Source organism: Pipistrellus kuhlii, unplaced genomic scaffold, assembly GCF_014108245.1.
Source record: "Pipistrellus kuhlii isolate mPipKuh1 unplaced genomic scaffold, mPipKuh1.p scaffold_m20_p_6, whole genome shotgun sequence".
NCBI classification, from domain to species: domain Eukaryota; kingdom Metazoa; phylum Chordata; class Mammalia; order Chiroptera; family Vespertilionidae; genus Pipistrellus; species Pipistrellus kuhlii.
This window is the reverse complement of record NW_023425562.1, coordinates 29,835,689-29,850,747: the sequence shown is the minus strand read 5'-3', so window position 1 is coordinate 29,850,747 and position 15,059 is coordinate 29,835,689. Positions and strand designations below refer to the sequence as shown.

Genomic DNA, 15,059 nt, shown 5'->3' with positions numbered 1-15,059 from the left:
CTTCCTGTTTCCCTGATGGTGAAAAAGGAATTTAAAGAAAATTCCCTCTGCTTTCTTCTGTACCCATATCTTCTGTGTCTGTGTCTTCTGCTTGCCTTCCTCACAGTCCAGAGGAAATATCTGTGCTTCTATTTAAGGCCATCTCTTCCACTCATGTCCCCTTGCCCAGTTAGGACCTTGATCCAGGTATTCCCCCATTCTCTCTTGTATCATCAACTTTCCCTCCAACTGCATCATTTCTATCTACATAAAAATTTGGTAATGTCTCTCATTTTTTAAATTTGATTTTTATTGATTTGAGAGACAGAGGAAAAAAGTAAGAGAGAGAGAGAGAAACATGGATGAGAAACATCATGAATGGGCTGTCTCTTGCATACCTCCTTTCTGGGGATCAAGCCCGCAACCCAGGCATGTGTCTTGACCAGGAATAGAACAGCCAATCTTTAGTGCATGCCAGGAACCACACCAGCCAGGGCATGTCTGTCATTTTTACAAAATTCTCTCTTGATCCCCTTCCAGTCAATGCCCATTTTTATTCTACTTTACAGCAAAAATTCCTAGAATCAGTTGTCTAAACTTCCATTTCTTCCTCTTGTTCCCTCTTGAAACCACTCCAGTCATGCTTTAGCTTTCAACACTTAAATCAAAATTGCTCTCTTGTCTAGATCACCGGAGAACTCTTACCTTGTGAAGTCCAACAATTCAGCCTGTCTTTATAACTACCTGAGTTGATCTTTCCCTTCTTTGAAAAACATTTCATCTGGTCTCAAAGACAACCTAAGCTTCGGGCTTCCCTCCCACTACGCTGGCTGCTCATGGATGTCCTGTGCCCATTATTTATCCTCTCAGGCTCTTAAGATTAGAGAGCTGTAGGGTTCTGTCCTTCCACCTCTTCTTTATCTACACTTCTTTGGGAAGCTCAATTTACCTCATTGCTTTGAATATATCTGTATGTTGATGCCTCTGACATTTACATCCAGACTTTCCCTCAAGCACCAACCTTGTGTATCCAATCACTGGGCACATTCTGCTTTGAATCTTTGCATTTGTTGACTTTTGCCTAAAACTCTCTGTCAGATTGTTCATTCCTTGCTCCCTTGATTCATGCAGGCCTTTGATAAATATCACCTTTTCAATGAGACCTTCCTGGATTATATCTTCATTATGTTCCTTCTGTGCTTGGTTGTTCTTTAATGTTCTCATCACTACCAGACCTGCTTTACATTATACTAGCCTATTTACTGATTGCTTTTACCACTTTAGAATATAAGCATCCATAGGATGTATATTATGTAAATCCAAAGCAGATGCATTGCTGTAGCCCCAGCCCAAGAACCGTTTCTGGAACATAATCACACTCAAAAAATATTCGGTAAATGAATGACACAAACAAGCAGTCAGATCTTGGTAATTTTGCCTGAGAATTTAATATGCATTTCAAACACACTGTATATAAAATTTTTCACATGTATCTTATCGCTTAGAATGATCTTTTTGTTGTTATTTCCAGATCTTCCGCCTATGGGCATTGCATCCATCATAAAGAAATTAAAATGAACTTGCTTTTTAATTTTCTCTATTCCTGGTCAAGTTACTATCTGTAAAACCATTAGAGGACTTGTATTACATAAATGATCATTTTATAATTGAAACAAGTCCTTGCCATATTGTTGCTAATAGATGTGGTGAGTCTAGGAAACAATTTGCCTGTGATGATATGACTGTATTTTCCACAACTTCGCATGGGATTTATTTTTAAGTACTTAACAGCCAGGAAGAAACAAAGAAGGAAAGGAGGGAAGGAAGGAAGACAGGCAAGCTTTGATAGAAATCTTTAAAATGTATCTACCAAAAAAAATGTTTCTATAGTCATGTTTTTGGTCAACAATTGATTGCATATATTAATATGATGGTGGTCCCAATAGATTATATTGGAGCAGGAAAATTCTTACAATGCCTAGTGACATTACAGTTGTCATATATAGCCGAACATATTAGTCATGTATTTGTGGTGATGCCAGTGTAAACAAGCCAGTGCTGCCAGTCATATAAAAACATAGCAAATATAATTACAGTAGTGGGCTATCCTTTCTAGATTTGTGTAAGTACACTGACGTTTGCCATATAAGTTTTTTGTCTCATTATATATTTTGTTTATTGCTTGTCCAGTGATCAGTAAGGGCATGGCAGTATTTCATAACTTAACATGCTCAACTCTAAAAATGGTAAGGAAAGTGCTTAGTGTACTTACTTTTGGCTAAGAGAACTATATTAGCCTTATTGAGACCTTACAAACTCACACATACATGCACACACACACACACACACACACACTCACATACACACACAAGTGCTCACTCTTAAAAACATGCTCTGATTTTCTCTTTCCTTAGGACAGCATTGCTTGGATCCAGAAGCTTACATATTGGATGTATATCATGTAAATCCTCAAGCAGAATGGGTCATTAAACCCCAATCAAGTTTTTGAAATACCCTTAAGATGGCAGCTGTTATGTTTAATATGCCAAGAAAATTCTACATTAAGTAGGGGGGTTAATGAAAAAGGCTGCTTTTGACATGTTTCTTCCTATAACCCTCATGGTGTTTCTCAGCCTAAGTTGTGTCGCCCAGCATTGTCAGCGTGAACTATGGAAGAGGATATGGCTAACCATTTGAACTAAAGCTTTCTCATGACAGTTCCTTGATGAGGGTGCAAGTAAGAAGTCATGATCCTTTTGAAGAGAGACCCAACGAGAACAGTAATTCTGACCATTGCTAGTCTGTTGGCTACAGCAGAAATGAACTTGATCCTGTATCTAAGGATAAGAAACAGCTCTCTGTGTAGCAAATGCTACCAAACACAAGAGGTGGGGAAAAAGACTTTTTTATACATATGCTATATATTACATATATTGTCCTGTTTAAGCAAGAATGCCAGAAATATCAGTAACTTCCACTCTATAAAATAATTCAGCTCTACTTTCCAGTGGAATCAGTTTCTAAAGTTACACTACACTATTTATGCTCTGACTTACTCCTGAATTGGAGAAGGAGACACTTCTGTTTAAAGACACTGTACTATTATGTACGTTGTACTGTATCATGATAATCAGCATTCTGGTGCAAATGAACATTTCTTTTTCTTGGACTGGTGAAAACTTACTTTTATAAAGCTTATTCCCTTATGAGCACAGGGCCCCCTAAGCAAGCTTAGTTTGACCAAGGGTATTCTTGTGTTCTCATAACCTTCTGTGTAGTCAAAAGTCATAGAGCCTCTATTTTTCTCTTCATGATTATGGTGCTCAATGAATAGCTTTCCATGTGCCGGGCATTGATTTCCTTTTCTGATCAAACATATCACTTTTTATATTTTACAACTGTAGATAGTCACTCCTGCAACCCCCCGCTCAAAAATACAGAACTGTCTTTATCCAAGAGTGCTTAAAAATACCGTTACATTCAGATTTTCATGCTGTAAAAGCAGGTTTTGTTTCTGTTCATCAATCATAGTCATGGCCAAGCACTGGGGATTAGTATCAGGTTTTTAAATCAGATGCATATTTTGTAAGCGGAAAACTGTCTCACTATCAAGATCCTGTGGAGCCATTTTAGACCTGAAATTGATAAGAACACACAGTCCCCGGGATTGTAATTGAAAGCAAATCTAAAATATGCAGAAGGGTCAGACAGCTCTGCCTTTCATCTTGAGAATGCAGATATAGTCCTTCTGGGGTGAGCTAGAAATGGGGCTGACGTCTCATTTATCCCACATGTTTTGGATTAGAATCCCCAGATTGGTATTTTGTTGCCTTTATATCAGTTTTAATGAGCTTTGACACTCAAATGACTCTCTTGCAGTTCAAACAAGAGACAAAATTGCTCACAATTGCAGAAAACATATCTGCTTACCAAGTCTCAAAACATAATGTGATAATAATTAAAGCCCACATATATAAGAAATTTTTATATGCTGCATTATGCCTTGATGTCTATAAAAACATTGCTTATATTCTACATGTAGATAATTCAGTTTCTGGTCATTAAGATTTTGTTACATTTTTGTAGAAAACTCAAATATCTATTCATTTTATTTGTTTGAGAATTCTCATTTCCTTTTCCTGAAAACGCATTAGGAAAGAAGCATGTTCTGTAAGTTTAGACTTACATTTCATTAGCTTTTGGTATGTGGGTAATTGATGACATATGAGTTTACATAATGAATTTCAAGAGTCTGAAAAAATGCTTTTATCATTTTTGCAATTTAAACAACAGGAATAAACATTTCACTTGATGTTGTTGCTAAGTTCCAAGACATAAGATGGCAGTAATATATACCTACACACATGGAAGAAATTCTTCAAATTAACTACCTTACACTTCTATGTATATATGAAAATAATGATTGATTTATCTCATTGTATTTCTTATCATTTAGAATAAATTGTTTATATAGAAAATCCATGCACCTAGTCATTCAGTTTTTTATTTAGGAATTTTCTTTTTTTTTGACTGAAAATGCATTAGAACCTATACAGAAGTTCTAAGGATTTCAAGATTTACCTCACTTGTCATCAGTTTTAAATAAATAGCTAACAGATGACAAGTAAAAACAGTAAGTTTCTGAATTTCTTAGCCACTTTGTGTGTTTTCATAGGTCAGAGACTTAACTGAGTCAATTACTTTAAATTAATCACTCTAATCATTAGAGTATTCAAGGATCTGTGACAACTTTCAAATAACTATTATATAGAAGGCCACGTCAATACCAATAGCATTATCCAATGATAACTTCTATTCTTAGTCATAGGGCTAACTGATTAGAGAAGAATTTTCAGTAGACACACAGACGAATTTTATGTGAATAAAGAGGGTTTGTTTTTTGTTTTGTTTTTGTTTTTACTAATTTTATCTTTAAAGAGTAAACAAACCCTTACAATTGAAATTTAAAAATGCATGCCACATAAGTATTGAAAAACTAGTCTTGCCTTATCAAGAGCTGTTTTAAAATAGTTATGGTAATCTGTAAAAATGAGTAGTATATTTGCAAACAAAAGCCATCAGACTGGGCTTTTCAATTCTGTTTTTAATGCCTTCACACCCCACCTCACCCCTACTGCCATTGGTGTACAGTTAGGAAAATAATATCCAGGAAAGAACTAGAGAAAATTAACATTTTAGGAACACTTATTCGTTTACACACACACACTCACTAGAACTGGCTCACTTTTTCCTTTATTCTGCAAAAGAGGATCCGTTTGCTAAGCAGCTCACTTGGGGATATAATTTTTGGAGTGATGACCTTCAAACAAACTGGAATGTTAATTTCTTTATAATGTATACACAGTATAAACTACCTCACTTGCCTTTCTTGGGAAAAAAATTAATGGACTTTAACAACTTTTGTTACAAACTGTCCCTGAGTCGTATTATTTGTCACTTCAGTTAGCTTTCCGTGTACACTTAATAATATACATTTAATAATGTAAAATATTTTTAGCAAAAGCTTGAAGCCAAAAGTACTCTGTAACTGTTATCTGGTATGCTTTGAGAGAGTTCTTGTCCCTTGGTCATTGTTTTGTGTGTTTAACCATACTGAGATGCAGGTTTTCAAGTGTAGGGATTAATAGTCATCTCTTCTGGCAGGCATTTTTCAACTGCTTTTCCTCTATCGCTAGTGACTGAAAAGTAGGATTAGGTTAACATGACCCTTCTTTTATCATGCATATTTCAAAAATATCATGCATATTTTTCACAAATATATCACATGCTTGAAAAGATTAAAATTGTGGGATTGAATAGTTCCTAGTTTCTGATAGGCATTTTCAACTCTTTTCCATAAATATATCACTTAATAAAAAAATTATGTAACATGGATTGAAATGTTTCTTTCAAGCATTTTCATTAGGTTTACATACATGTGCACCTTAACTTTAAAATAACACGTTTTCTTTCAGGCATTTTTCAACTATTTTCTAAAACTGTGATTTAATTGAAAAATGGTATGTCACAAGGAATGCCAATGTTTTATGTTGTCTCCCACCTTAAAAGTTGATGATTCTTCTGTCCCATCAGATTTTATTATTCAGTATAATATGTGTGCATTTTATTAATGAAAATAAAAATAAAAAAATAAAAGCATTGCTATGAGAATTCTTATGTTTAACTACCCTGCCGCCACCATAGTGCTGATGAAAGAACAGGAGCTTGAACATCGGGAGGTTTGTGTCTGGGCCCTGTAAGTCTCTGTCACTAACCAGGTGGTGATTTTACTCAGAATCCACATATACACCTCAGTCATGGTATGTGGTTGTGGGGTAGGGGATAGATTGAATAAGTAAGCACTATTTCTCAAATTTGATGCTCTGTCTGCACAAGCTTTTAGTAGGAGCTTAATTTTTTCTTACAGAAGAAATATTTGACAAAGTTCAATACCCATTTGTGAATGTTTATAAAATTCAACATGTTATTATATATGCAAAAAGCAAGAAAAAAAACATAAAGCTTAGAAAATAAGAAATTGCTCAGCTGGTATGATACAGTGGTTGAACACTGACCCGGGCACCAAGAAGTCATGGTTCAATTCCTGGTCAGGGCGCATACTCGGGTTTCGGGCTCTCCCCAGTTAGGGTCTGCTAGCCCCTGCTACTCCTGCCAGATTTTGTGGAGTTTTACTTTTTATGATATGGTTTACAATCTGGTCAATCTCTGATGAAAATTTATTTGTACTCTTCATTGTCTTTTAATGTTACCTAATTGGGGGAAAACGTTTGGAAGTCATTAGAATACCTTCAGTGCTTCCACTTTCACCTTCTTCTGGGATGTTATTAGCTGGTTTTACCATTAGGAATGCTCCATATATCAGTGAGTACATCCATACTAGTAACAAGTGGTCTTCAACTTAAAGGAATATTGCCCTTACCCTTATCCTAATAAAACCTGGACTTGGACTCCATCCACAGGCTTTGAAGCATTTAAAAAGAGTTTGTTTAAGATTGTCCATGGGTCTATGCCTCATGGAGGCATGTTCAACTGCTGTTATTTCCATCTTCCTTATGAATTTTCCCTGGGAATGGGGGTTTCTTTTAGGTTTTGTGGTAGGTGCTATCTCTCCTGATGTTGTCCCTTCCACGCTACATTTGCAAGGAGAAGGATATGGTACTGAGAAAGGCATTCCAACCTTACTAATAGTTGCTAGCAGTTTGGAAGACATCATGGCTATCACTGGATTCAGTACATTCATGAGCATAGTCTTCTCCAGAGGTGGCATACTTCATAATCTCCTAACATAATTATTGGTGTGCTACTAGCAACATTTTTGGGAAATTTTCTTTAATATTTTCCAAGTGAAGATCAGACAAATCTTCCAATGAAGAAAACATGCCTGATTTTGAGTTTGTGTGTTTCTGCCATCTTAGCAATAGCAATCAGTATACATGGAGCTGGAGAATTATGCACAGTAATGTTGACCTTCATTATAGGAGTCAATTGGACCACAGATAAGACTGGAGTCCAAAAAATTACTTCATTTGCATGAGATATTTTTCAACCCATTTTTTTTTTTTTGGCTTGGTTGGATTGGAAGTATCTGTTGCAGCTCTTAAATCAGATGCTATTAGTATTTCTATTGCTTGTATGCATTTGGCATTATTGGTTTAAGTTTCTTTTATATTTTTATTGATGTCTTTTTCTGGTTTTAATTTTAAGGAGGAAATATTTATGGCTCTCTCATGGATTCCGAAAGCTACATTCCAGGCTGTGTTAGGTTCTCTGGCTCTAGAAACTGCAAGAATCAGCTCACCCCATTTGGAACCATATTCAAAGGATGTGATGACAATAGCACTTTTAGCCATCTTGATCACAGCTCCAAATAGAGCTCTGCTTATTAACACACTAGGGCCTGTGCTCCTTTACAGTATTTAACACAGTCCAAGATTCCTCAAGCTAACAACTTCAAAGTTGGTTTAAAGGAGAAGTATGTTATTTTAACAGTATTGCTTCAAGCATATATTGCACAGTCATTGGAATTACAGGTATCAAATTATAGTTAATTCTGGATAGCAGTGGCAACAGAAATGATTTTAAGAGACGTATAGATTTCTCAGACACACAGCCTGTTAGCACATGTGGAGGGGCAGAGGGAAAGAGGGCTTTTACTTCAGCCTTCCCGGGAATTCCAAATGAATGTGTTTCTCTTGTGAACTACGAATGGATCTGAAGTCAAAACTTTGACATTAAGAATGAATTACCAAAGCCAGTCTTAAATAATTTAATGTGGGAATGAAATGAAGCAATAAAGCAATAAATGTGATCTGCATTGCAGGTACTGAAGGACATAAAGTTTAAATCACATTTGATAGCTAGAGAAGAACTCTCCTACATCTCAACTTGTGTAAAGTTGCTAGACAGAGCCACTGGTCTGCCATTTGGTTAAGATGGCAATCCTGAGACAACCACCGCAGTGATGTCTGCAGTCTGTGTCTCTGGAAGCAAACAGGGAAGCTCTACTGCTCACTGGGATCAGAAGAGAGCCCCACAGCTGCCCACACTTGCTGATGGGGCCCCAGGGGTGGGGTGCACTGGTGGGCTACACACACCCATGCGGATTGTGCCTTACAGGATGGACCATTTAGGGATTCCCCCCTAGAGAAGACGTTGCTGCTGCCTCCTCTGGTGGGAACATACTCTGTCCATCTTCCTTCAGTGAAAAACACTTTCTCAAGATAAAAATGACAAAAATAAATCATCAAAAGGCACACATCAGGGAACAGAAGTGCCCAATGACGTTCTCATCAGCCTCCACTTTATGTTATTCCTCTCTCCCCTGAGCACTCACAATAGAGCCATTCCCATCAGATGTAGAACTACTGTTTCAGGAGGAAATGACATCCCTCATGTCTGAGAGCAAAGGCTTTTGGTAACACCTGCTTATTCAACCAGCTACCTCTCCAGGCCCAGCCTGGAGAAATTCCATAAGCTTTTACCTTTACCAAAGGAATTCTTTTCAGCCTGTGTCAACCACATCAAGCTCATCACCACTGCTAAATACACTGTCATTGATTTCTACCGTGGACAGTTTTCCATTCAGTCAAGAAGTGTCATGGAGAAAAGTCTGCCTCTTCTTTCCCCATTGCTAGTGGGAGTGGGGTTCTTGGGGTACCACTGGAATAAGCATTTCCAGAGGCCCCTGTGGTAGGATGAGATATGCTAGAAAGCTTTATTTCTGTGGAATTACACCTCTGGGTTTCTAATGTCCTATTTTCCATAATCTACATATGGAAGAAGTGTAGCTGGGGTTTCGGTCAAACTATAATTAGAACAAGGGTCCAGAGTTTACATTCCATGTTGGAGCTGGGTCCAGTACAGCATCAGGCAAGTTGCACACAGCCTGTTAGCAGATGTGAAATGGGGGAGGGCTCTTCTTCAGTTGTCCCTGGGGTTCTTTCTGAGGAGAAGCGAAGTCTCAGTTTATGACTGGAGCTGACCTCAGAGTACTGAAGCAAGCTTCCACCACAGCCTCCACATTGGTCTGTGGATGAAGTTATACAATTTGTGAAGAAGGCAGCTCCTCAGACTTTGGCACCACCTGAAAACTCTTCAGCAGATATGAGACTGATGCAGGCTCTGCTGTGACTGAGTGGTCAATCTCATGATGAAATATATGAGATGAAAGCTAATGCCAGCATTAACTGCAGGTCACCACAACAAAAGACAATAACTTGGTGTCCATTCAAGCAATGTATTATTCAGGTGTACCGATGCCTTCTTAACTGAAAAAGTGTGTGTTTCCTGAATAGTCTTCTTTTAGCATAATGTTCACCTGAAAATTGTAAAACTAACATTACAATCTACTTCTCTAAAAACTACTAAAAGTATGAGTATCAGCATACTCAAATTGGTAGTTCTACATATCTAATATTTTATTGCACAGGGTACTAATGGACTTTATTCAGGAAACTGGAAACGTTTTATTGATTTTGTTAAGTATTTACATACAGTAAATACTCGGAATTAGCAATTTCTATAAATATTTCCATGAAGATGTTACCTTAGATTAGAAGAATACTTAAAGCTATAACTAAATCATGGTTTCTCAACCTGACTACTGACATATGGTGCCAGATAAGTCTATGTTGTGGGGACTGCCTGGGTACGATAGGATGCTTAGCAGCATCCCTGGCCTCTACCCTCTAGATGCCGGTAGCACTTCCCCTTTCTCTCAGTTGTGACAACCAAAAATATTTTTTCCAGACAAATGTCCCCAGGGAGACATGTGGCACAAGCTGAGTACTTGTTGGGCATAGAAGACTTCCTTCAAATGTGTGTCTCTTTAGGTTTGGCAGCCATCACCCAACATAGTATAATCTGTATGCATTTCTGATTCACTGATCATTTTTAAAATCATTTTGACTTTTAATTAAGACTTTTAATAAATATTGCATTTATATGATATTAAATATGTATAGCTACATATATTAGTAGCGGCATTAGGCAAGTAATTTGTATGGCACAGTGATAAAACTATAGTGTAGTTTGTGGGAAAGCACTGGCTAATGAAGTCATTAATTCAACTGGATCTTAAGTGAGGTTTACTTATTAAATTCAAAACAAAAATAGAGAGTTTTGAATAAAAGGCAGATGGAAACAGATGTTTGGTATTACATAGATAAATATTAACACTTTTGGGGGTTTGATTTAGAATTGTTCTTTGGGTTAAGACTAAAAAGCCATTTTATAATTGCATTGGGATGTTTGCTTTGAAATGGGTGAAACCCAGAATTCAAATACCACTTTCCAATCTGATGTGCTTTGGAACTGGCTACTAAAATATAAGCCCAACTCATGGAATATACAAAGCTACTTATTTTTTACTGCAAGTTGACAACTGCATAGATATTGCTACCAATGACAGTTGTTTAGTATTATGTAACTTGAACAGGATATATATTGAAAAGATACATATTTTCCCAGCTTTATTATTAACACAATTATCTCTGAACTGAATCAAACTATGGAAGGTTGATTACATTGTGACAACTTTGGAATTTAAGTTTGGAGTAGAAGTTTGTTCTGATGGTACAACTCCTTGAGAAGAAAACATTTTGCGTTCCCAGATTGAGAGCTTGCAACTAACTAGAATCGACTTTCTTCATGGAGAAAAGACTTGCTATGAAAAATGTCAGCAGAACCAGCAAGTATGCTTAGTGACGCAGCAAAACCTAATGTGGTAAATTTAAGATTAGTTCTTTGTAATGTAATAGCATGGAAGTTGAATCATAATTGGTACTGCATGTTGTGTTAAAATCTTTATGGGGTGGAAAAGTTGTGTAAGAATGTTTGAACTACAACACAAATTCCTCATGTTTCTACAACACAAGAAACTAGCTTGGTTTTAATATTTTTAGTGTAAACTGGATAGTCTTGTTCATTTTTCTGTTATCTTCAATATCTTTAAAGATGCTTATGCTTCCATACAAGGAAGGATGGCAACATGTTTTGCCAAGGAATATATGACTAAAGGTCAAAATACAAGTTAGGAGCTTGGAAAAAACTGCTATACAGATATTTGGCATGTTGCACAATTTAACAATGATTATCATTGAAGTAGGTGATTTTCTTATTACTAGAAGCCCTGTACACAAAATTTGTGCATGTGGGAAGGGGTTGTGTCCCTCAACCCAGCCTGCACCCTCTCCAATCTGGGACCCCTCTCACAATCCAGGACTGCTGGCTCCCAACTTCTTGCCTACCTGATCACCCCCTAAACCACTACCCTGCCAGACTAATCGATGCCTAACTGCTCCCTTGCTAGCTTGATTCCCCATAACTGCCCTCCCCTGCTGGCCCAGTAACCCCTAACTTCCCTCCCTTGCCAGCCTGGTTGCCCCCAACTGCCCTCTCCTGCAGGCCTGCTCCCACACACCTGCCCTCCCCTGCAGGCCTGGTCACCCCCAACTGCCCTCCCCTGTAGGCCTGGTCACTTCCAACTCCCCTCCCCTGCCTGCCTAGTCACCCCTAACTGCCCTCCCCTGAAGGACTGATAACTGCCAACTTCTCTCCTTTGCAGGCCTGGTCCCTCCCAAATGCCCTCCCCTACTGGCGATCTTGTGGTGGCCATCTTTGACCACATGGGGGCAGTCATTTTGTGTGTTGGAGTGATGGTCAATTTGCATATTTTGTATGATATTGGATCTTTATGATATAGGATTGCTAAACTGAGAAGTTGTAAATATCTTATGAATTTGACAGAATGATTTAAAGTGGTTTTTTTTTAAATATATTTTATTGATTCTTTTACAGAGAGGAAGGGAGAAGGACAGAAAGTTAGAAACATGGATGAGAGAGAAACATCGACCAGCTGCCTCCTGCACATCCCCCACCAGGAATGTGCTCACAACCAATATACATGCCTTTGACCAGAATCGAACCCGGGACCCTTCAATCCACAGAACGACGCTCTATCCACTGAGCCAAACCGGTTTCAGCTAAAGTTTTTTTTGTTTTGTTTTGTTTTTTTCATTTATAGAAGATCCATAGGTTGGAAAATCATAGCTCTGTATTCATTGATAGGTAATTTATATAAAATTTAATTGAAATGTAACTATAATTTTACAAGATAAATTGTGGAGCAGCTACTGATGGACTGAAAATGAATTTTGAAAATATACCATCACCTGTTTTATTTTGGGTCAAAGTTAAAAATGAATTAGCTTGAACTTGCTGAAGCTATTTTAAAATCTCCTCTTACATTGCAATAAAATAACTATGAGACTAGTTTCTCTGAGTTTTTAAAACAAAATATAAAAGCCATTTTGATATACCTTACCCCCTGGAAGGCGTGTCATAAACCTTAAAAGATTTTATAAATTAAGAAGCACAATTGTGCAATGGCCAAATATATGATAGGAATTCTCTATATCCCCTATATACTTATTTTCATAAAATGAATTAATTTAAAATTCTTTTCTCTTGTCCCTCTTATATTTATTCTAATAATAGTTAATAAAATGCAGTTTTATTGTGCCATCTTTAATTTTAAAAATTGGGTTTGTATTATGTCTGTTTTTTCATGTCATTTTCCTAGTAAATAATTTTTCTAATATTTTACAAAAATATCAGTCCACGATAGGAAATCTTAGAAAAACCAAAACTGGTCCTTCACCATAGACAAAACTCAGAATTCTAGTTGAGAGGCAAATTGTTCAGTACTGCCTCCTCCCCAGCTCTCCTCCATGGTCTTTTTACTTAGGGTCTGCCTTGTTAGGAGGCACCTTGTCTTAATCTTCTGACCATCCCAAGGGATGTTTGCATATTGACAGGATTCTCTTATAGGCAAAAAGACTATTGCTGGTTCAGAGAAATTAAGCTATCACCATGTAGGTAGAGTTGCTAGAACCAGCAAATCTTACTGCTGGAATGAGAAGAAATATAGTTCGGTATCTTGCCCAGATTTGGAGTGGGTGCTGCAATATGCTGAGAACAAAAGCAGCAGCATTGGATTTAGGTTCTACAGGTCATTGCTGAGAGCATGGCTCTGCAGCCAGTGTGCATCAATCCGAGCTTTGATTCTGCGGCTTCCTAAACCACAGCTGCCAGATCTCCATTTGTAAGGGGAGGATAACATATGCACCACCAAGAGCGGATGTGAGGAGTGAAGGAGTTGCCTATGGGAAGCCCCTTAGAGTACTGGGATGGGGGCAGCAATTGTTAGTTCTAGTCTTCACTACTGTGTAAAGCACTTTCACGTGTTGCTATCCAATTAACCTCTGCCACAGTTTATGAGGTAGTAAGACTGTTCTTACCAACATGTTGGAAATGAGGAAATGTAGGCTTAGAGAGTTAAGTGACCAACTCAGACCCATAAGCAGAGACTCCCATTTCCAATCCCGAGCTCTTCCCACCATAAGTGCAGCCTTTGTGGCACAGGATCCCCTGATTGCGGGAATGGGGTGCTCACTGCCGGTGGGCAGTTGCATCCTTACAGTCAGTTCAATCTAAATTGCCCTCCCCGTAGCTTCCATCTGCTGGGTCCGGCCTGCCCTCTAAAGCAAGAGAATAAAAAGGTATATGACACCCTCAATTCTAGGAGAGAGCCTGCCGGAGGCAACGCCAGATTACGTGGCTGGAGCCTGCCGAAGAGGGCCCGCAGCTGTTTTCACCTTTCTCAGCTGTTTTCATCTGAGAATCACCTGCCACAGCTTTCTTTCGCTGCCCACAGCCTCTGCCCGCGATCCTCAGTCTCAGAGAACTCCAGTGACATCACCACAGACCCACCCACCGCCCCATCCAGGGCTGCCATCAGGAGCAGCACCCCTTATCCTCTGTCCTCTCCTCGCCCTATCCCACTCTGGATAAAGGTTATCTTAGTCTGCTCCAGTTTCTAAAAGAGATCATACAAGGCTGACACGTGGCTTCATTGGAAAGACCCGCTGGTTCCCCCGCAAACCACTTTCTGCACGTCCAGGGCACCCAGTTCCTTCCCAACCCACTCTCAGGCCCCCTGTCCAGACCCTCTCTATGCAGGACGCGTGGGGGGAGGGGGAAGGGGGGAGGGGGGAGGGGGAAGCCACGCTCCTGGCAGCCTGGGTGCCTGTGGGTTTCTGCAGCCTGCAGAGCTGCACAGATGGGTGACTCCGCCCTGGGTTCGAGGCCACACTTTCCAACAGCCACCAACGGCCACCGAAGGCCACCAATGGCCAAACAAGCCACAGGGCTGCCCCACTCCCCCTCCCACTCCTCTCCGGTGCTCCAGCCCCGCCGCCTGCCTTTCTGTCTGGGGGTGGCCGGGAGGCTAGGAGCCTACACCAGCCTGGCTTCAGCCTCTTGGGCCGGAGCGACCCCGCATCCTGCGTCCTGGTCCACTGTCCACGCCTCGCCACGCGGACCCAGAGGACGCGGCGGGAGGACCTTTGGGCTGGTGTCCCCTCCCTGCCGGCTGGAGAAGTGGGGACCGGCTGAGAGAACCAGCAGCTGCTGCACCCGCAGGGGCCAAGTATTAAAGAGGCCCAGAGAGCCCAGCTTGGGGACCAGGGAGGGGCGGCTGCGCAGACGTGGACTCCTGT

The 15,059-nt window shown here is 39.4% G+C and overlaps 1 protein-coding gene and 1 pseudogene across 6 annotated transcripts in view; both read left to right on the top strand.

Annotated features, from left to right (window-relative positions):
- ARHGAP28 (Rho GTPase activating protein 28) overlaps positions 1-5,195 on the top strand; it is a 116,633-nt gene extending 111,438 nt beyond the window's left edge. For all 6 annotated transcript variants that reach the window (XM_045574415.1, XM_045574416.1, XM_036418760.2 and 3 more), the window contains one exon: positions 2,394-5,195. In XM_045574415.1, coding sequence (XP_045430371.1) covers positions 2,394-2,488 — 95 coding nt within the window. In that variant the 3' untranslated portion in view covers positions 2,489-5,195. The remainder of the gene's footprint in view (positions 1-2,393) is intronic.
- A 1,563-nt stretch (positions 5,196-6,758) lies between these two features.
- On the top strand, positions 6,759-7,920 carry LOC118707898 (annotated as a pseudogene).
- The last annotated feature ends 7,139 nt before the right edge of the window (positions 7,921-15,059 follow it).